General features: G+C 41.6%; 2 protein-coding genes across 3 annotated transcripts; one reads left to right on the top strand and one right to left on the bottom strand.

The window, feature by feature from the left end:
* Window positions 1-17: 17 nt before the first annotated feature.
* On the bottom strand, window positions 18-14,546 carry dcaf13 (ddb1 and cul4 associated factor 13). The gene is made up of 12 exons (XM_061776540.1): window positions 14,361-14,546; window positions 14,133-14,202; window positions 13,535-13,734; window positions 13,323-13,430; window positions 13,133-13,222; window positions 12,846-13,001; window positions 5,066-5,143; window positions 4,902-4,984; window positions 4,623-4,787; window positions 4,251-4,386; window positions 1,295-1,458; window positions 18-828 (listed from the first exon to the last, which is right to left on the bottom strand). Exons 1-12 carry the CDS (start codon window positions 14,400-14,402, stop codon window positions 741-743), a joined length of 1,380 nt encoding a protein of 459 aa, XP_061632524.1. The 5' UTR covers window positions 14,403-14,546; the 3' UTR covers window positions 18-740.
* A 239-nt stretch (window positions 14,547-14,785) lies between these two features.
* Window positions 14,786-23,204, top strand: LOC133479474 (solute carrier family 25 member 32-like). Of its 2 annotated transcripts, XM_061776542.1 has the most exons (7): window positions 14,789-15,211; window positions 18,169-18,319; window positions 18,411-18,496; window positions 18,708-18,862; window positions 22,077-22,190; window positions 22,347-22,492; window positions 22,612-23,204. In XM_061776542.1, the coding sequence occupies exons 1-7, from the start codon at window positions 15,022-15,024 to the stop codon at window positions 22,733-22,735; spliced, it is 966 nt and encodes a 321-aa protein (XP_061632526.1). In that variant the 5' UTR covers window positions 14,789-15,021; the 3' UTR covers window positions 22,736-23,204. The 2 variants fall into 2 exon arrangements, with proteins under 2 accessions (XP_061632527.1, XP_061632526.1); XM_061776543.1 differs by lacking the exon at window positions 22,077-22,190 and having other exon boundaries at window positions 14,786-15,211.
* The last annotated feature ends 484 nt before the right edge of the window (window positions 23,205-23,688 follow it).

Genomic DNA, 23,688 nt, shown 5'->3' on the forward strand with positions numbered 1-23,688 from the left:
AATTAAGGGAAACAAAGTAATTGTGGGATTTTCTTTATTTTTGTTTAATTTAGACAAACAGGTCTTCAGCTCACCTCCCACCCCAAATGAGAACAAGCGCTGTGGAAAATGGATTGAGTCTCAAGGAATTGGTGATTCTCTACTTACATCCATTGGTTGACATTGACAGTATAGAGATTGTGATTGCTTTAAAGCAATGTGTCCCAACATATTTTGAGTCAAGGTAACCATTTGACAGAAAAATCTCAGGGAACACCACCAAACAATAATGTCTCTAGGAGTATAAACTGAACTGAACACAAAGTTGAGATACTCGCATGAAGCAATGAGTTATTCTGCCATGAATGGCAAAAGGTGGTACCTTCTGCCATGTAATGGAAAATTGTTCTGCCTGTCGTATAGAGATGAACAATTACAAATGTGTAATTAATAAATAATTATTTTCAGACAACTTGGGTGAAAGAAGATAATTTTCCACAGCACCCCTCATGATCTCTCACAGCAGACTAGTAGTGTGTCATGGCACCCTGGTTGGGAATCACTGCTTTAAAGGAACAATTCAACGTCACTTCTGAAAATGCATAATCAAATACGATTTGAAAGGTGCAAGATGAATGCTTTGACTTGTAAAAACATGCTCAGTGAGAAGGTAATTGCAAGATTGGAAAGCAAGAGCAGTCTGATCAAACCCTGTATATGTGTGATGAATCTCCAGAGTGTTGTGTATTAATTCTCTTTTTTTATTTGACCACAGACACAACATGCTTCTCTTTCTCAGATAAGACAGGCACACTTCCTGGTTTGCTGTGCGTGCGAACGTTCTTCTCCCTGAAAGACAAGGATGAAAGATGATGAGAAAAACCTGATGGTGACAATATACTGTAAGGGATGGAAGATTAGGAGGTGCATAAACAGGAAAAAGGGAGAGAAGACATTGCTCAAACACCTAACTTACTGACAACTACACTAATGTTCTTTCAAAATATCACAAACCATACAAAGTAAATCTACACACAAATCTGTTCTCGGAGGAAACTGTTGGTTTAAAAAAAAAAAAAAAAAAAAAACTGTACAGTATGCTATGGCTTGAAGGGTGAAGTGGAACAATTAATTCCCCATCCAAACAGTAAATTAGTATGTATGAGAACATATCACGGGGGGATTTTCCATGAGGTGGGTGAGACAACAAAAGGCATAACCTGGCATCAGCCCAAGGCACCATAAGCCACACAAGTGGACATCATGGCTATCCTGCAAAAATCAATATGAAACCAGAACTGAAATAAAAACTCACTTTCTGCGGCAAGCCTCCTTCATTGTCCTTAGCTCCATAGACTGGTGGTAAAGGGCCTTGGGGAGATGTCGATGCTGAGCGATGCGCCTGATCTGTGGGAAGTGCTTGAACTTCTCTCTCAGTTTATGTCGGTAGTTGGTGGCCTCCCTCTCTCGGGGTGCGAGCTACAAAACGTGGGAGACTGTTATGTTGGATTAGAGGCACAGCACAAAGATACAGGGTTTATACAGTACCAAGCGAGGAAAAATAAAACCCAGTGAGTGACCTATGAAAGTAGAACGGCAAATATAAGACAACTGAAAGAAAATGAAATTGCAATAAAATGTAGGTTTGGAGACCTGTAAACAATGGACATGTTTGTGCATGACTAGAATGGCCAGAGAGACTGCAAAATCTTAATATACAATGTCAATGTACTAGCATAATTTTTATTTGTGCATCAAAAGCATTTCAGCAATTCTCGAGCAGTCTTGGCTTAATAGAGTGTCATGTTACCCGTTTTGTTGCAGAACAATTTATGAGCTCGACAAAGACCCACAACATTACTGACCATTTGTACAATCAAACAGGATGCAGTAAAGAGGAGTTTAGATTGACACGGTGGGGGAGGTATTATTAAAGCAACAGGTTTATTATTGTGGCCGTAGTTTGTAGTAGTGTAGAACTGTACAGTACTTCATCATCCTGAGAGCTGTAGGCAATATTTTGATTATATGGTAACCAAACTCTAGCAGTGCAGTTGTACACCACTTCTATTGGCCAAGGCTGCCATCCTTAAGCTTTTATTCTAATTAAAAGCAATGATTTGTATATATTTAGTTTGTAAGAACTGTGATATGCTGATCCTTCTCGACTTCATTAATTCTTTATTTAGTCGGTTAGAATCTCACTAACGCACAGTGGTAGGATTTGTATATAAGACAATCATATTCAGTCAGGTGATGAACAACTATTTAAGAAGTCATGAAGAGTGATATCACTAGTAATTGGGCACATGCCGGCACAGGCAGTGAGTACCACAGACTAAATAAAATAGGCAACATTTTGGTCACTGAGCAATAAGATTCTGAACTATAGTATACAGAAATGCACAGGGGCAGATTCATGCTGTAGCACAAAAGTTTCCTTCAAAAATGGGAAGCATAGATTTTTCCAAAATGCCTTGGTAAATGAAGAATTCAGATTCAAGGGGAACTTGCTCTGAGCTAAACCCCTTAATAATTTACTAATTGATTTAGGGGTGTGTCTTAATGGTTTGGCATCTTAATGCTTTGGCATCTGGCCAAATGTTGTTAATATGTGTTTTTCATATTTTGGCTAATTTATGCCTAGATCAGAGTACACGATTTTAGCCACGATATTGGCCCGATTAGCAATCGCAGCCGATTTCCCAGATCGGGCCCGACATATTTTGTCCGGAACAACAAAACTTCTTGTAGTCTGAGATAATCCACGACCAACGATCTGCCTCGACAACAGCCCTATGACGCCAAAATGAAAAGTCTAGCATTTTTGAATTTTTTTATATCTTCCATGTAGTGTGACATACCAACGTCAACTTTCCGACAACGCACCTTGACGTTGACCAATAGGATTTCATATTTTGACCAGCGCAATGCCTCCCGTTGCCAACGTACTTGCACGCCGTGATCATCATTTATTTAACGCATAAAACAATGTTTACCAAAGCTTTAGAGCATTATTCAACAAAACGCCAGGCATGTTTATGTATAACTGTTAGTGCTAGCACTAGCTTGCTAGGCTACATAACATTTTGTTGCCTGCTTGTGAGTTGTACCATATTAAAAGTACGTGGACATACCTTAAGAAATCATTGAATTAAAGTCCTCTCACCAATGACCACCACCTCATGTTTTTCCTCCACAGAATGTAACATCATTAGGCCAGTTGGCATATTCGCATTCGTCAGTCCTAATTATTCAAAGATTATTCGTGGGCTTTATCATTTTCAGTCATGTACTATATCTAAAGGAAATCCATTCTACCCATTTGTTTATGAGCATACTTACATTGCACAGCATTGAATGCTAAATAAAGTTTTCAAACAAAAAAGTGAAATGTAGCAACTAAAAGAAGTAATCTGTGATGACTTGATTCAGCATTTCAGTATTTCTTTATAATGAACGACGCCCTTAGTCCAATGATTGTTAATGCATCATTATGTTGCGAGCGGTCCGGTTTAAGTGATTGGCTGATTTAAACTGCTGATAGGAGCAGGCTCCGTCTGATCTCTTTAAGTGCAATACTCGCGGATAAATCTTCTCTTACACAGCAACAGTAAAACAACTGCCAAGTGAGGCAATTTTCCAAACGGAAGCAAGATAAAGAGAATAAGCAGAAGTGACTCTGATTTGGAATGAAAGATGGCTGCTTGAAATGGGGGCAAGACGCCACTGATCATTATTATACAGCCATAACTGATATTTGGAACATTAGAACACTTTAACGGGGATTAAAGGAGCTTTTTTTCAACAGTTGAGCACAACAAAACTATGGAACTTCTATGATAACAGACTGCACTATCTAACTGGGTAAATTTGTTTAAAAAAAAAAAACGCAACTCCTGAAGTTACATTATTCTTTAATATTTTGTCAAGGAACTGCACAAGTGAGTGACTTGCTTTTGGGCTTCCTCCTGCTGGTACATTTCACTTAATGAGAGTGATTCTGCCCTAAATCAGAATGTTTGGCATCTCCTGACAAAGACAAGGTGGGTGTGCCGTCAAAAGCAACCATCTAATGAGTCAGGTAATAAATCAGAAGGTTGTGGCACATATCTGACATATGAGGAAGATTGAACTGCTTAGTATAAAAGTGTGTAGTGTACTTTCTTGAGCATATGTCCCAACTTTCACCTAAGTGAAAAAGCCGTATTGGTGATGTTCTTGTTCTCATTGTTACTACAGTGGACAAGGATAAAACATGGTACACTTACCACTCCTAATTTCTCTGAAGCATTCGCTTTCCAGAGACGGATATTCATTTCGTCTGACCCACTCAGAATGTAGCGGTTATCGGCTGACCACTTTACGCAGATGACATGCTGCATGCGTTTGGTGTGGTAGACCTCCCTTGTTGGAGAAGGACAAGTTAACACAGGTGCAAATAAAGTCAATGAGCAAATAAAGCAGTTAAACCCACATAGACTTTTCATCAAATCTGTGATTTTGACTTCTACTGGTCAACAGTTTGAGCTCAGGTGCATCTCAACATATATTTGATAAATTATTTTTTTCTATAAGTTTCTTTATCTTTAAATCTCAATTTGAAGTTATGTTACATGAAATTAATGCAGGCTGATACTGACCTACTACGGCCAGCACCCTTGCGGAAGATGCGGATGGTCTTGTCAAAACTGGCAGACACAAACTCTCTGCCAGTGGGGGAATAGTCAACATCCAGCACTGCAGACACGTGGTCAGTGTGTACAGTGACCGGCTGGTTCAAGCGTCTCATGTCATATGTGTAAAGACTGCCGAGACAGGGACACAAGGACATAATTTACTTGGAATAAGAAACACGTCAAAACATTGTGTCAAAGAACAATAGTGTGTGAATTCTCCAATGGTCTTATCTGTTCACTTACTTATAGTCTTCATTACAAGATGTGAAGTAATAAGCCTCCATTGGATTCCAACACAATGTGTTGCTCCTCATCGTCATGATAACCTAAGGACAACAAAATAGCTAAAATACTCTTGCAGAGGGCAAAAAAAGATTGAAAACTGCAGCTAGGGAGGGTGTCACTACTTTTTTAAGCGGAGCTGCTTCTCTCATGTCATACAGTACGATGCTTCTGTCAGAGGCGCAGCTTGCAAGAAGTTCAGTCTGACAAAACAGTCACACATGGTCAACACAACAGTATCAACACAATTTCAAAGCCTGAGCTGTTTTTTCCTAAATGCTTCCCATCACCCAGTGGACCAGACTTAACTTTGGGAAACCTGTCTCACTTTTAAAGCATGAACCTAACCCAAACTCAGGCTCCATTTACACTGCATGGTTCAAGTGAGGCAATTTAATTCACTATTCAAATGCGGGTCATGGCACAAAAACATCAAATCATTGTCTGAATAACGAACTCTTCCAAAAGTTGATTAAAAATCTGACAGGAATGAGGAATTTGCTATTTGCTAATGCAACTGCACAGTAACCTAAAATACACCCCATCAATGCAAACGTTGCAACTGAAAAACCGTACCGTGATCAGTGCTTTGAAAAAGTATTTGCCCCCTTCCTGAGTTCTGATTTTTTATTTTGTGCATTTATCACTGAAATGTTTCAAACCATCAAGCAATTTTATCTCGCAAAGATAACCCAAATAAACACTAAATTGAGATTCTAAATGATGATTTGAATTATTAAGGATATAAAAAAATCCCCAACTTACTGGGCTTATGTAAATAAGTAATTACCCCCAATGGTTAAACCATGAGTTAACGGAGTTGTTTGGAAAGGCAAAAAATACTGCGGAGAAAAAAAGAACACAAACAGAGATGCCGAAACTCCCAAATTCCGCCATTTTGAGTAACGAGCAAAGTAACGCGTTACTTTCCCCAGGACTGTAATCAGACTACAGTTACTTTTTCAAACCAGCAATAGTTACTTTTGAGTCATCAATGTCTCTGACCAAGTACTGATTTGGGGCGGGTGACTTGAAAAAAACGCAGTCCAGCTATTCAATGGCATTTAACCATGAATGGAGACCGCTGATTTCTCAATAAGCGGAAGGAAGAAAGCGATTGGGAGGTGATTGTTGATACACCATAAAAGTGCAAAGAAATGCACGATTTCACTATCACCACACTATTTTTGTTATTTTCCTTTGTAAAAAAGTGTATTTTATTGTTGTTATTTTTTTATTTACACATTAAGAATACAATTTTACTGGTGTGTTAAGTGCGCAATGAATTGTGGGTTAATTATTCATCAGAATCATCTTTATTTGCCAAGTATGTCCAAAAAACACACAAGGAATTTGTCTCCGGTAATTGGAGCCGTACTCATACTGAGTGTGCGGTCACAAATCGGTCATAGAGGTTCAAGACAGACTCACTGAAGGACTTACAATACTTAAATGATATCTACAATGAAAAGTGAGAAGTTTCAAGTTTGTCTGTAGACCGGACTGTGAGCTAGTGTAAGTAAGCGCTTTTCCCCTCAGTCAATCACCCACAGCTTTGCTAGTTAAACAGTTGCGTAATCTTGTCACCTTTTCTCGCTCTTCGGATCAAAATTACTATGGTAGGAGCAATGGTTTGTGTGCGTGTTTGTATGCCCCCAATATCAAACCGGCACCCACTTTAACATTTACGTGCACGCACATACACACACAAACACACACGCGCTTCCATGGACCACAATCGGCATCTATCTTATCAGTTAAGAGTCTTGAGAGAAGTGTACTGAGAATGGTGTGCTTGTTTAGGTACTTACTGTTTCTGTGTTGCCATGTCAAGTCTGCCCAAAGTTGCTGATTTAATGTGGCTTCAACTACACTAATATTTAAGTTATTGGTTCATGTTGATGACATCATTATGTAATTTGTGTGGCGTACATTACCAATGGGTACGGTTAAGTTAATGCTTTTTTGTACTGTGGATAAGTGATATTCCTGCCACTTGGCAGCTGCTGAAAGTAACTAAAAAGTTACTTTTTTCTTAGTTACTTTTGAAATCAAGTAATCAGTAAAGTAACTAAGTTACTTTTTCAAGGAAACTGTGCCAACACTGAACGCAAAGGCTCGTTTCACATTTGCCAAGAAACATCTTGATGCCCAAGACTTGAGGAAAAGTATTCTCTGGGCAGACGAGACTAAAGTTGAACTTTTGGGAAAGTGTTCAGCTGTTATATCTACCGTAAAAAATTTTGCATTGCATTTCATAAAAAGAACACCGATCATTTTATGCTTGAGACTGTAAGTCCCAGAATGCACATGTCATAGAAACAATGAGTCCTAGCCCTGTACAATGAGTCCCTGCAATTTAGCATCACAGAATACAGATACAGTAATCCTGCGCTAAATCGCGGTTCTTATTTCACGGTCCCACTATATTGTAGATTTTTATGACAGTTATTAACCTTGAATCGTTTATACTGTTTGTACAATATTTTTGTGATCTTTGATCTTGATCTCTGTCAATATATTATGTGTTTAGGCCTGCCACAATAGCAAATTTTTAAGAACAATATATTTTCCCAAAAAGTTTCAAGATAAACAATAGTACTGTTTAGGTTTTTTTCTATGCCACTGATATAATGATAGAGCATAATAAAGAATTGTACACATCTTACAAATCGTTTGTCCCCTAAGGGCAACTGGTTCTACAGCAGGACGACTTCTTTTCCTTTCAGCTTGTCCCGTTAGGGGTCGCCACAGTGTGTCATCCTTTTCCATGTAAGCTTATCTCCTGCATCCTCCTCTTTAACAGCAGCTGCCCTCATGTCTTCTCTCACTTCGACTTCCCTCACTCATTTCTAATACTATACAACCTGGTCACTCCGAGAGAGAACCTCAACATCTTCATTTCCGTCACTTCCTTACCACACTCACCATTGCTCTGGACTGCTGAATCTTTTAAAATCCTCCACCCTCGCTCTCTCTTCTCCCTGTAGCCTCACTCTCCCCCCTCTGCCCCTTTCATTTATGCAAATATATTCTGTCAGACCATTCTCCTTTCTAGTGCATGCCTCCACGTTTTTTACTGTTCCTACACCTGCTCCCTGCTTTCACTGCATATCACAATGTCATCTGCGAACATAATGGTCCACGGGGATTCCAGTCTAACCTCATCTGTCAGCCTATCCATCACCACTGCAAATAGGAAGGGGCTCAGGTCTGATCCCTGATGCAGTCCCACCTACACCTTAAACTCCTTTGTCACATCTACAGCACACCTCACCACTGTTCCTCTCTGGGTACTCTTGTCATAGGCTTTCTCTAGAGCTACAAAGACAATGTAGCTCCTTCTGACCTTCTCTGTCAACACTCTCGAGGCAAATAATGCATCTCTGGTACTCTTTCTAGGCATGAAACCATACTATTGCTCACAAATACTCACTTCTGTCCTCAGTCGAGCCTCCACTACTCTTTCATATAACTTCATTGTGTGGCTCATCAACCTTATTCCTCTATAGTTCCCACAGCTCTGCAAAACACCCTTGTTCTTAAAAATGGGCATCAGCACACTTTTCCTCCATCTTCTCACCTGCGACAATTCTGTTGAACAAGCTGGTCAAAACCTCCACAGCCATCTCTCCTAGATGCTTCCATACCTCCACAGGACCACCTACCTTTCCATTTTTCATCACATTTAGTGCCTAGCTTCCCCTTTACTTATCATTGCTACTTCCTAATCCACCACACTTGCCTCTTCTACTCTTCTTTCTCTCTCATTTTCCTTATTCATCAACTCCTCAAAGTATTCTTTCCATCTATCAAGCACACTACTGGCACCAGTCAACATTTCAATCTCTAGCCTTAATCACCCTAACCTGCTGCACATCCTCTACCCCTCTGTATGGCAAACCGGTATGGATCATTTTCTCCTTCTTTAGTGTCCAACCTGGCATACAAGTCATCATATGCCTCGTTTGGCCTTTGCCACCTCTACCTTCACCCTACATCGCAACGCCAGATATTCCTGTGCCCTCTCCTCAATCCTCTCAGTGTCTCACTTCTTTTTAGCTAGCCTCTTTCCTTGTATGATTTCCTGTACTTTGCCACTTCACCACCAAATTTCCTTCTCCCCTTTCCTACCAGAAAATACACCAAGTACTCTCCTGCCTGTCTCTCTGATCACCTTGGCTGTAGTGGACCAGTCTTCTGGAAGCTCCTCCTGTCCATCGAGAACCTGTTTCAACTTTTCGCCAAAAGCCACACAACACTCTTCCTTAATCAGCTTCCACCACATGGTTCTCTGCTTTGCCTTTGTCTTCTTAATATTCCTCCCCACCACCAGAGGCATCTTACACACTACCATCCTGGTCTGTCAAGCCACACTCTCCCATACCACTATCTTACCGTCAGTAACCTCCTTCAGATTACATCGTCTCCACAAAATGTCATCCACCTGCGTGCTTCTAACTCCGCTCTTGTAGGTCACCCTATGTTCCTTTCTCTTCTTGAAAGAAGTGTTCACTACAGCCATTTCGCCAAGTCTACCACCATCTGACCATCCCGGTTACTTTCTTGGATGCCAAATTTACCCATCACTTCTTCATCACCCCTGTTTCCTTCAACAACATGTCCATGACAATCTGCACCAATCACAACTCTCTCTCTCTCTCTCTGGGATGCTCAGAACTACTTTGTCTCACTCCTTCTGGAATTTCTCTTTCACCTCTAAGTCACATCCTACCTGTGTGGCATAGCCGCTCATTACATTATACATAACACCCTCAATTTCAAGTTTCAGCCTCATCACTTGTTCTGATACTCACCTCCAAGACATTCTTAGCTAACTCTTCCTTTAAAATAAACCCTACTTCATTTCTCTTCCCATCTACACCATGGTAAAATAATTTGAACCCTGCCCCTAAACGTCTAGGTTTACTGCCTTTCCACTTGCTTTCCTGGACACACAATATATCAATCTTTCTCCTAATCATCATGTCAACCAACGTCTGAGCTTTTCCTGTTTAAAAAAAAAAAAACAAAAACAAAAAACACCTCCAATATGACTGAGTTAAAACCATTCTTCGAAGAAGAGTGGGCCAGAGTTCCTCCACAGCGATGCGAAGGACTCATCCCCAGTTATCGCAAACGGCCACAACCAGTTGTTAGCTTCAGGGGGCAATTACTTTTTCGCAAAGGACCAGATAGGTTTGGGTTTTCCCGTCCTCAATAAATCAATTAGAATGTGCATTTATGAGACATTAACTTTGGTTTGAGGATCTGAAACAGCGTGATACAGTAGAGATGATCGTGGACTTCAGGAGGCATCCTTCGCCACAGCTGCCCCTCACGTTGTCCAGCTGCCTTGTGTCAACCGTCGAGACCTTCAAGTTCCTGGGAATTACAATCTCTCAGGACCTGAAGTGGGCGACCAACATCAACTCCGTCCTCAAAAAGGCCCAGCAGAGGATGTACTTCCTGCGGCTTCTGAGAAAGCACGGCCTGCCACGGAGCTGCTGAGACAGTTCTACACAGCGGTCATCGAATCAGTCCTGTGTTCTTCCACCACAGTCTGGTTTGGTGCTGCTACAAAAAAGGACAAACTCCGACTGCAACGGACAATCAAAACTGCTGAAAGGATTGTCGGTACCCCCCCTACCCACCCTTGAGGACTTGCACGCTGCCAGAACTAAGACAAGGGCGTGCAAAATCCTCTCGGACCCTCCGCACCCCGGTCACCAGCTCTTCCAGCTCCTTCCCTCAGGTAGGCGCTACCGATCAATGCAAACTAGAACTAGTAGACATTCCAACAGCTTCTTCCCTCTTGCAATCAACTTCTTAAACAGCTAACCTATAATTCCATTACAACAAGCTGGCAATTTTTTGACTTGAGTTCGTTGTCACATTTCTGTGGGGCCAATTATGTATTACTCGTGCACTCACTGTAGTTGTCTCGCCATGCTGCACTATTTGCATATACTGGCCACTCATGCCAGAGTAGCATCTGCTCCATTTGCACACTGATTGAGGAGTATCTGTAACATTTGCACAACCATTGTCCCAGATTATCGCACTACTCGTCACTTTAAACCGCATACACTCCTTGAAGTCTCAGCGCCCTTTGCACAATGGTCATCGCACCGGACTATTGCAATATTAGTCATTCGAACTGCTCTAAGTGCTCTAGAGGACTCTGCATCTTTTTGCACAATTGTTTTTTGTCAATGTCTTTATGTCTCCAAAGTGATCTGTAAATTGACTGTCTGTTGTACTAGAGCGGCTCCAACTACCGGAGACAAATTCCTTGTGTGTTTTGGACATACTTGGCAAATAAAGATGATTCTGATTCTGAAAAAACAGTAAGGTAGCACGGCAGAGTAGACACATGCTTGTCTGCACAAACAATACAAATACAGTTGACCCCTGCTATTTGTGGGGAAAAGGGACTGCGCCGCACCGTGAATAGCGAAAATCTGTGGATAATCGACGTCCATTACAAATTACAAACTGCAAGTGTGCGGGGGTCCGCTGTAATGTAACACACACGTCAATCAATCTGAGGTTAGAGCTCCACAATCTAATATTTGAGCATCGTCATTGCAATGTATCTGTACGCAATAGTCAGATCACAGGGTCCTGTGCAATGTTGGGGTATTGATATGCAGTCAATCAACTGTAATATTAACAAATGACCAGCAAAGGGACCTAGTTGGACATGCTGATAAGATTGGTACCGATTTTAAGTTAAATTAAAACCCATCAAACAACACACATGGAGCAGCCCAGGATGTCATACACTTATTTTTTTAAATTATAACTATTAATGAGGGCACGGTGAGCGACTGGTTAGCGCATTTGCCTCACAGTTCTGAGGACCGGGGTTCAAATCCCGGCCCTGCCTGTGTGGAGTTTGCATGTTCTCCCCGTGCCTGGGTGGCTTTTCTCCGGGCACTCGGGTTTCCTCCGACATCCCCAAAACATGCGTGGTAGGTCGATTGAAGACTCTAAAATTGCCCGTAGGTGTGAATGTGAGTGCGAATGGTTGTTTGTTTATATGTGCCCTGCGATTGGCTGTCGACCGCTTCAGGGTGTACACCGCCTCCCGCCCGAAGGTAGCTGGGATCGGTTCCAGCAGCCCGCGACCCTAGTGAGGATAAGCGGTAAAGAAGATGGATGGATGGAACTATTAATGAGGACACAGGAAACAATTACACGCCTGCATTTACTGTATCTCTCTTCAAAATGTGACGAATTAATGCATGTCGGAACAGATTACACTTGGGGAAAGGGTTATCCCCAGCTTAAAAAAAAGAAGAAGAAAAAAGTCGCAATAAAACCTGATTAAACTTGTTTTTCACAGATTAAGAAGAATATATACATGAGTATTGTTATATTGTCTGTCCGTATGTGTACGGCGTTTGTGTGTAAATATTCATTATTTGAATGTAAATCCCTCCCGTGATCTCATGCTAATGTTAGCTAGCCCGTCAATAGCGTATTCCATTGACTGTTAGCATGAGCTGGCGATTTTTAAAGCGATGTCTCTTGTATTTAATTATACAATGTGCGTAATCATTTTTGTTGTATGTTTAGTTTCACAGTTAACTCCAACTGGGTCTCAATAAACAGCTTAAAGCACGCTCAAGGAGGGGAGAACAACATGTGTCACACGCTTGCTACAAGCAACACAGGGGACTTTTCAGGAACTTGCAACTGGTGCTGCAGCACATTAATCGTTTCTCTTTGATTATGCACATTAATCGTCTCTCTTTGATTATAACGTTTTTATGATCGTGAAAAGACAATCAAAATCCCGATTACATTTTGAACAAGCATGTAATGAGGCCAATTCTGTAAACCTTTTTTCTCTCTGTGACAGAATTAAGCTCAAGTTGATATATTGTTTAGGCTCACCTCCACTGGGTTAAAACGGACAGAGCTGAAGCTGTCCACACCCCAGGTAAAAGAACGGATGGGGCTGCTCCTTTTCTCATCCCAAATGTCCACCTGCTGGCCGCATGTTGCAAACACACCTTCTTTCTGATGATGGTCAAGCCCTGTGAATACTGTCTGCAATGGACAAGCACCTCTTTTCACTATGTAATTTTTCTCAACTTTATAGATTTGTATACATGTATACCTTTTCAGGACAGATTCGTTCGTTATTATAGAAAAACACAAGAAGTTCCTCCTCCACATACCTTGCCCAGAATTGTATTAAGTGGCTCCTCTGCCTCACCATAACCTGGGGCCTCCATTTTCCATTGTTTGATTGTTTTATCATCACCGACCTTTAACAGAGATTTTTTTTTTCTGTTAGAACTAAAAATAAAAAAAACTGTGGGCAAAATATTTAATAGTCATCTTTGGCATAATAAAAGCACAGGTCACCGTGAAGAACGAAGTTCCACAGAAGCGGACAGCGATTCCACGGACAAAACCTTCATGGGCTTGGAATGTGCGGAGGGATTCACGTTTGGAAAGATTCCATACTTTAACCTAAGGATACAATTAAACAAACGTTTGAGTGTTGTCACACAGCTCTGCATAACACACAACTATCTGGACAACATAAATACATATGTATACAGCGAGTAAGTTACCTCCCCATCACAAGAGCCAGACAGCAATGTGGAGAGGCTCTTGGTGTGCTTGGCCATGCAGTTCACTCCATCTCTGTGTCCATCCAATGAGGCCAGAAAAGGCTTTGCAAACACCCTATCCAGTTTAGTGGCATTAAGGGCCCGGGTGTATTCTCGGCACACCTCAAATGGATGAAGTGTAGGGTCATAGTTTCTGGGAACTGGTAGCAACAACAGACAAATGAGCAACAAAGTCAAATCATTTTATTTGACACTACTTTTCGCCCAATGCGTATACTTTTGGGACCAACAAAATACACTCAAATGGCACTTCAGATTTCAAACATTTTCCTTAGATTTCCTAACCCTAAATGTCTATTATGCATTCACAAGTGTTAAAACTTACTATATTGCTAATGTATTATAGCTCGGGTCATTCAATATAATTAAAAATGTATGTTTAAGTGCAGTCTCAGTTAAGTGGTCTTTGTATGTCAAGTCAAAACACAGAGCTGTGTCACAACCATTGTCTTCTTGTAAAGATTGGATTTAAAGAACATCAGTAGGGTTAGCAACAATGGCTAGTAGCAGCTAGCTTAGCCCGGTTTACTTTACTTACCACGCTGAATATCAAGTTTGGTCTCCCGGACGTAGTCGTCTGGGTTTCTCGAGAGGACTTTTACTTTCATCTTAAGGTGAAAAGAATAATACTGAAACACACTTACATTTGGGATGAAAATGAACAATATAAACAATCACTACTACAGCAGCCCATGTGTTAGGTGGGTTGAAAGTAAACGGAAACAGCGGTGCATTGTGGTACGTCGATCCCTGCTCTCCTGCTTACGTCAGAGGGAGTATGCCACAGTGGTCGTCGACAACTCGTCATCTCTGGCGACTATCGAAAGTGAATGCGCTATCTCGTATGACTCCATAGCATTTGTTTAGTATGCTTAGACAGGACCCACAGCTAAAACTTCAAAATCCCACTTGGAGGAAGGTGTGAGAAATATATGACGACACAGAGGTCACAAAAACACTGCCTCAAGTTCCTAAATTCAGAGCAAAATTAAGCAACGTGTTTTTCAAACTAAATGTATTGTTGGTAGGCCCCTGACTAAAACCAAATGTTTTGTCAAATATAATCAAAAGTATTAATTAAAATATACATGGAGTGAATTTACATTACGGGTTTGAATAGGATATACAGTAGTTGTATTTTATTTGTATGGTAAGTTTTAAATTGAAATTCAAACTCGGATGTACTACAATATTCAAATACGCTCATTTAAACCTCAGAGCAAGGTCACGCAGTCGTGTTTGACACCGCATGTCAAAAACGTGGGTCACTCGCTAACATGGGTTCACAATGAGAGCATTACAAAGACGTTGTGTCGTGACGCCATTATACCTGCAACTATGACTTGTCTGGTAGATCTATTGAAGACTTGTTATCACGTGCTGTAAACACGGTTAGCTTTTGCGAGCTACAGCTAAAGTTGGTAAACATGAGCACCGGCCCGGATCACGGTGCCGTCGGCGTTAGTGATGGTAAACCGAGGTCTGCTGTGTCACTCGCCGGGCATGTCCAGGTTTTCAGACATGTCAAGGTAGAAAATCTGGTGGCGGGACTAAGCGGAGGAGTTGTGTCAACGCTGGTGCTTCATCCTCTCGACCTGGTCAAAATCAGGTTTGCAGGTGAGCCACGACACTCTCGTACTACCAAGACAATTCAGTCGACTAGTAGAACGACGTTTTCCCCACGAACCTACGACATTTTTGCCCCTCAGTAGGACAAATACAGGTAAATTACACGTTAGTAGTGACTAAACTGACAGCTCTACAAGTAGTATTTCATGTTAACAAGGAAAATGTGTTACTAGTAATACTAATAATGTAGCACGCAGTTGTCATCGAGTGCAAAGTTTATTCCTCACTAGGAATACAGTTGTTCTAATAGTATGCCAAAAGTTGTCCTCGCGTGCAGGAAGTCCATACATGTATGGACTACTGCAGTAGTGGAAAAAGAGTAAACTAGCACATGGACCTTAAACTGGATATCAAATAAATGCTCAAACGGTTTTATGGAAAGTCGTTTGAGCCTTTATTAGACTTATTATGATCAATTCAATTTTGAAAGGGTTTTAATAAAAGCTGTTTATGTACCTGTTCAATATCGAGGCCATTGAAACTGTTGAGCATTTATTTGATATCCTTTATGTCCACCTTAAGGTTGTATTCGTCGTCTTTCTACCAATATACTCACTCTCTCTCCTCTGGACGTGTCCAAACCATCGAAGTCTGCTCTCTCTAACTTTGTCTCCAAAACATTGAATATTGGCTGTCCCTCTGATGAGCTCATTTCTAATCCTATCCAACATGGTCACTCCTAGAGAACCTCAACATCTTCATTTCCGCCACCTCCAGCTCTGCTTCCTGTTGTCTCTTCAGTGCCACTGTCTCTAATCTGTACATCATGGCTGGCCTCACCGCTGTTTTATAAACTTTACCCTTCATCCTAGCAGAGACTCTTCTGTCACATAACAAACCTGACACCTTCCTCGACCCATTCCAACCTGCTTGGACCCGTTTCTTCTCTTCAAAGTATTCTTTCCATCTGCCCAGCACCCTATTGGCACCAGTCAACACATTCCCATCTCTATACTTAATCACCCTAACCTGCTGCACATCCTTCCTTTCTCTATCCCTCTGTATGGCCAACCTGTAGAGATCATTTTGTCCTTCTTTAGTGTGTAACCTGGCATACATGTCATCATATGCCACTTACTTGGCCTTTGCCACCTCTACCTTTGCCCTACGTCGCATCTCAATGTATTCCCTTTCTCCTCTCTTTGGTCTGCTCAGTGTCCCACTTCTTCCTAGCTAACCTCTTTCCTTCTCTGATTTCCTGTACTGCGAGGTTCCACCACCAAGTCTGCTTCTCTCCGTTCCTGCCAGAAGATACACCAAGTACTCTCCTGCCTGTCTCTCTGATCACCTTGGCTGTAGTGGTCCAGTCTCGTGGAAGCTCCTCCTGTCTCAGCTCTTCTCAAAAAGCCGCACAACAGTCTTCCTTTCTCAGCTTCCACCACATTGTTCTCTGCTCTGCCTCTGTCTTCTTAATCTTCCTCTCCACCACCAGGGTCATCTTACACACCACTATCCTATGCTGTGTAGCCACACTCTCCCCTACCACTACCTTACAGTCTGTAACCTCCTTCAGATTACATCGTCTGCACAAGATGTAATCCACCTGCATGCTTCTACCTCCGCTCTTGTAGGTCACCCTATGTTCCTGCCTCTTCTGGAAAAAGTGTTCACTACAGCCATTTGCATCCTTTTTGCAAAGTCTACCACCATCTGTCCCTCCAAGTTGCTTTCCCGGATGCCATACTTACCCATTCAGTTCTTCATTACCCCATGTTTCATTCACCAACATGTCCATTACAATCTGCACCAGTCACGCTCTCTCGCTGTCTGGGATGCTCAGAATTACTTCGTCTAGCTCCTTCCAGAATTTCTCTTTCACCTCTCGGTCACATCCTACCTGTGGGGCATAGTCGCTAATCACATTATACATAACGCCCTCAATTTCAAATTTCAGCCTCATCATCGATCTGATACTCTTTTCACCTCCAAGACATTCTTAGCTAAGTCTTCCTTTAAAATAACCCCTACTCCATTTCTCTTCCCATCTATACCATGGTAAAATAATTTAAACCCTGCCCCTAAACGTCTAGCCTTACTGCCTTTCCACTTGCTTTCCTGGACACACAATATACCAACCTTTCTCCTAATCATCATGTCAACCAACTCCCGAGATTTTCCCATCATAGTCCCAACATTCAAAGTCCATCCATCCATTTTCTGAGCCGCTTATCCTCACAGGGTTCGCGGGAGTGCTGGAGCCAATCCCAGCTATCATCGGGCAGGAGGCGGGGTACACCCTGAACTGGTTGCCAGCCAACCGCAGGGCACATACAAACAAACAACCATTTACACTCACATTCACACCTACGGGCAATTTAGTCTCCAATTAATGCATGTTTTTGGGATGTGGGAGGAAACCGGAGTGCCCGGAGAAAACCCACGCAGGCACGGGGAGAACATGCAAACTCCACACAGGCGGGGCCGGGGATTGTATCCCGGTCCTCAGAACTGTGAGGCAGACGCACTAACCAGTCCCCCACTGTGCCGCCACATTCAAAGTCCATCCATCCATTTTCAACACCGCTTATCCTGGTTAGGGTCGCGGGACGCTGGAGCCTATCCCAGCGGACTTCGGGCGAAAGGCGGACTACACCCTGAACTGGTCGCCAGTCAGTCACAGGGCACATATAGACACGGACAACCATTCGCACTCACATTCACACCGTCACTGAGTGGGAACTGAACCCACGCTGCCTGCACCAAAGTCAGGCGAGTGTACCACTACACCATCAGTGACATTCAAAGTCCCCACATTCAATTCTAGGCTCTGTGCTTTCCTCTTCTCTTTCTGCCGAAGAACCCGCTTTCCACCTCTCTTTCAGCTTTATGATTATCAGCATAAAACATTAACAAACCCTTTATGGGTGTTATGATTGTTTTCTGTGATGGACCATGCATCTCTTGCAAAACAAGACTTAATGCACTTTAATGTGTTTTTACTGCAGTGAGTGATGGTCTGGAATTGAGACCCAAATATAATGGCATACTACATTGTATGAAGAGTGTGTGGCACCAGGAGGGAGTGAAGGGACTCTATCAAGGAGTAACCCCCAACGTGTGGGGTGCTGGAGCCTCTTGGGGTCTTTACTTTTTCTTGTAAGTCTGTTTTTTTTTTTTTTTTTTCAGCATTTAAAAAAAAATAAATAAAAAATGTTTTGGGGTCCATGATACACTGTCTGATCCACAGCTACAATGCAATCAAAGCATATGTAAAGGAAGGCCGCCGGACAGAACTGAGCGCTACGGAACATCTGGTGTCTGCAGCCGAAGCAGGTTAGTTTGAACTATACTGTACGTGTTGGCATGCTACCTATCTCCTAGCTTCAACAATAATCAGGTAGTAATGCTCTGTCGTGACATCGTTCTGCCTTCACTTCCCACCGAGCCAATTAAGTTAGGCATCTCAAAATGTTCATGAATTTAAACTGCTGGAAAGAATGCTGAAATTGCTCAAACAATCTAATCTTTGTCCCTCTCTCTACAGGAATTCTAACGCTCACCATCACAAACCCCATCTGGGTGACCAAGACAAGGCTTGTACTGCAGTACAGCTCTGACCCAACCCATAAACAATACAAGGGGATGCTGGACGCCTTGTTCAAGATCTACCGCATGGAGGGGGTGTCAGGCCTCTACAAGGTCAGTATTTATTTGTTAAACATTTCATCTGCCCAAAAATAAAAATGGAATGAGTTGCCAACAGAAGTGATGTCAGCCCCAAGTATGAATGTTTTTAAATCCAGGTTAAAAATTATTCTTTTTTTCCCTCATGCTTTTTAGAGCATTTCCACTTTTAAATGCTATTTCTTGCACTGTAAGCACTTTTAATTGTACTTTGTTTTAAATGTTGCGAAACTTTTTGTCTTTGTTTTTAAATGCTTGTAATCATATAAAGCACATTAGGTTACCTTGTGTATGAAGTGCGCTTTACAAATAAATTTGCTTTGCTTTGTAGCTGTTAACAGCTAATACATTTAAGCAAACAGCATTGTGACTACAACTAAATTTGACTGCTATTTCAACAACCACCACTAGAGGGAAACAATACGACACTTTTGTGGTGGCCCTTTTTTGTTCTAATGTTATTTCCAAAAGGAAATTAAACGTTCACGCCACTGTACAGTGTGTCACATACTTTACACCACACAGAGAACCAAGCCACACAATAGCAGGCAAGGGAGAGATGGCATGGCAATTACCATACAGTATTTTGTCTCCATCTTCATATAATAATAGTACTACTGTACCACACTAAATAGTGTACATCTATCCATCCATTTTCAAGGCACATATTTTACATTAGAAAAAAATCTTACAGCACACTACTAAACAAAAATGTCACAGAAAGTGGATGCACATGTTAATTATCTTCCCTTATGCTATCTAGTAGAAGAGCATTTAATTGCTTTTCACTATATGCCACTGGTACAGATGGATGAAGAAAGACACATTTATTGTTGTTAGTAAATATTTTTGGGACCAATTAAAGGTGCCAAATATTACCAGACCAACTTTTTCTACTATTTGGATTGTAATATTGGCTCTATGGTGCCTCAGTAAACATGAAATACAAATTAAAATCGTCAACACATTCCTGAGTTCCACACGTTTTTCTGCAGAGAGGTCTAAAATCAGGTCCTTTGAATTTCTCCAGCTTATCTATGTCACTAGTGAAGATCTCCGCCTACCTCTCCGCTCCCGAGCCAGCGCTGTCAACAGAACAAACACGTGTGCTCTCACAAGTGGGTCTTCGACATGGAGACAACCAATCAGAGAAAAAGGGGCGGTCTTAGCCAAATATGGACCACAAGAGTTTTGATTGGTGAATTAGACACGCGGCAAAGAAGACTGTTGTTTAACAAATTTTCCAAATTTGAATGATGAAAGGCGCACGGTGGAATGATGAAAGGCGGCACGGTGGACGACTGGTTAGAGCTTCAGCCTCACAGTTCTGTGGACCGGGGTTCAATCCCCGGCCCTGCCTGTGTGGAGTTTGCATGTTCTCCCCGTGCCTGCGTGGGTTTTCTCCGGGCACTCCGGTTGGAGACTAAATTGCCCGTAGGTGTGAATGTGAGTGTGAATGATTGTTTGTTTGTATGTGCCTGTGATTGGCTGGCAACCAGTTCAGGGTGTACCCCGCCTCCTGCCCAAAGATAGCTGGGATAGGCTCCAGCACGCCCGCGACCCTAGTGAACAGCTACAAAGCAAAGCAAATTTATTTGTATAGCGCACTTCATACACAAGGTAACCTAATGTGCTTTATATGATTAAAAGCATGGATGGATGGATGAATGGTGAAAAAAAAACTCACCAAGTGTAAAAAAATAAGTTTCAAAATGGTGAAAAATTCTGTGGGTGTGTCCACTTAATGCGTTAAATCCATGCACCGCTCAACTGATAACTGTCAATCAAATACCACAACTGTAGATACCAGTGTATACATGCAAAATGAAAACAATGGTACCTTACACAATGTAAAAGCACATTAAGAGGCTTACTTTAAAAGTTGAATCGTTACTGTGGACTGTAACTATGAAATAAGCACACAAGCCAACTTATACTCATTAGTGGAAATATAATGTGACTGCTGACCGGTCACCTAACTCGGGGCGACTCATGCACCGGGTGTGTGCCAATTGTGACACTGGGCGCTATTTTGCCAAACCCAAAAAAATCTGGAAAAATGAAATGTTGAAAAACTGTTTAACGCTATACCTCCACAATATAGTGATACATAGTTCTCAGTCTTTGCATATGTTTTCAACAATGGACCAAATGCGTACAAATACGTATTATTATTAGTAGTAGTATTCAAATTGTTTAAATTCACAATTTTTGGGGTTTTATGAGCTGCAAGCCCAAATTATGTATAAATAAATAAATAAATACTTGAAATTGTTTAAAGTGTGGGCCCTGAATCTATAATCTATGAAAGTTTAACTTTTGAATAGAATTATGGAACTCAATTTTTCCATGATATAATTTTTTTTTGAAAAGGGTCTGTATATGCCTGTGGGTATTGTTATATTAGCTGTCTGTACATGGTGGTACGGCATTTGTGTGTGAATATTCGTGTCATTGAATATTTTAAAGCACCCTAAGGGAGGGTAGAATAACATGCGTCACAGGCTTGCTGCAACCAACTCAGGGTGTGCGGTTATGGTCATGTAGCTTTGTGTGGCACAGAACATCCATTCATTCGCTGCTATTGTGTCTGATTCAGCCTTTAGCCATGTTTCATCCTCTCTTGCGCTCTCCTCGTGTAGTAGAACTAGCAGTATTAGCCTAGCCAGTAGGCACAGGTTTGATAACTTGGCTCACCAGAAAAGTAGTCCCATGACATGCGCTGGAGGAGGCTTGATGAAGAAATGTATCTTCAATCTTGTCTTAGGGTTTATTACATTAACTTACGTAATAATAACAATAATCATAATTGTTCTTATTATTGTCATATGAATTCTATTAAGTCTGTTAGTGGCGGCACGGTGGTGACTGGTTAGCACATCTGCCTAACAGTTCAAATCCGGCCAAATTGGCTGGTGACTAGTTCAGGGTGTACCCCGCCTCTCGCTCAGTGTTAGCTGAGATAGGCGCCACCACGTCCACAACCCTAGTGAGGAAAAGCAGTACGGAAAAGGGATAAATAGAAGTTTGGAAGCAGTAGGCGCATATGGCTATGTGTGAAGTGGATGTACACAGTTGAAGGGACGTGTCGGGGTTCTGCATTTAGCTAATTACTATAGATTCCCCGGCGACTGTAAGTCGGCAACGATAAATATTGTATGTTGTGTTTTGTTTTTGAACGATATTTGAGAAAGTCAATCAAATTACTTACAAGACATAATCTTTAAAGGGTTATGTTCCTGGTCTCTTTGGAACATCTCATGGTGCACTGCAGTTCATGGCCTACGAGGAGCTGAAGAGAGACTACAGTAAATACAAGAAAGTTCCTTCAGATGCAAAGCTGGTGAGTCATTTAACCCCATGAGCTGCAGACAGCCTCGAAAGAGTTTAATAGCACTCAGACCTTTCAGTTGAATCAGAGGCAGACCACAATGGATGGACTTATGTTGTATGCCTCACTACTGTACCTGAGACATCGATCACTCCGTCCATTCCACAGAATGCATTGGAATACATCACAATGGCTGCACTATCCAAAATATTCGCTGTGGCTACTACATACCCATATCAAGTGGTGCGAGCGCGACTGCAAGACCAGCACAATAGATACAACGGTGTTGTCGATGTCATCAGACGGACTTGGAGGTATGGTAGTGGCTCGATACGATAATGATGCTTCCTACAAGTCTGACCTCGCGCTGAGTAGATTAGAAAGATTCTCTGTGTGTATGTGTGTGTATAATTGGTCCCTGCTCTCTCTGCAGGAATGAAGGTGCCACTGGGTTCTACAAAGGCATCATCCCCAACCTGATTCGTGTCACTCCAGCATGCTGCATTACTTTTGTAGTTTATGAAAATGTCTCCCGCTTCCTACTTGGCTCAAGTTAACAAGGTCTAACAGAAAAAAAGGAAAAGGACACGCTTACACTGATGTGCCAAGCACAGCAAGAGTGACTGAAAGGTCAGAGTGTCAGAATCGGACCCTCAGTGCATGTACTGAGTGTTACACTGAAAAGCATTGCAACAAGTCTCCTTGTTGAACCTGAGTGGTTGATTGATTCCTGGCCAGTGCTGCATGTTTGTACTACACCCTTAAAGATGCAAAACTGATGTAAAAGCTTTGTTTTTACACAGATGAATAAATGTATCCAAAGGACTTTCATAAATTAGAAATGTCATAGCTAAGTTTGCTTTTTGTACTTTCTGTCTGAAGGAGAAAAGTGCTGAACCTTTTTTTACATTACGTTTTTAAAAATACACATCTGCTTGATATAACATTTATATATTTATGCATAGAATGTCACATGTTGGCCACAAGGATTATTTTTTTTTCTTATAAACTTGGAACTGCACACTAGCATGAATTATCTCGTTGAGTCTTCGGCACATTACAACAACAACAAACAACGTAAGACTGATAAGCTCCAGATCCAAAACACACCAGTAAATCAACTTCCGAATGGCTGAATAAAACAAAATGAAGGTTTTGGCAAAGTCCGGACTTTAATACGATTGAAATGCAGTGGCATGACCTTAAAAATGCCGTTCATGCTCAAAAGCCCTCCATTTTTTTGCTGAATTAAAACAATTCTGCAATAAAGAGTGGGCATAAATATCTCCACAGAGATATGAAAGACTCATTGCCGGTTATAGAAAACGCTTGATTTCAGTTGTTGCTGCTGAGGATGGCCCAACCAGTTATTAGGGTTAGGGGACCATTACTTTTTCACACAGGACCAGGTAACTTTGAATATTTTTTTTTTTATCCCTTAATAAATGAAATCACCATTTTAAAAACAGCATTTTAAGTTCACTTGGGTTATATTTGATGTCTAATTTTG

This window comes from Phyllopteryx taeniolatus, chromosome 6 (genome assembly GCF_024500385.1).
Source record: "Phyllopteryx taeniolatus isolate TA_2022b chromosome 6, UOR_Ptae_1.2, whole genome shotgun sequence".
Lineage (NCBI taxonomy): Eukaryota > Metazoa > Chordata > Actinopteri > Syngnathiformes > Syngnathidae > Phyllopteryx > Phyllopteryx taeniolatus.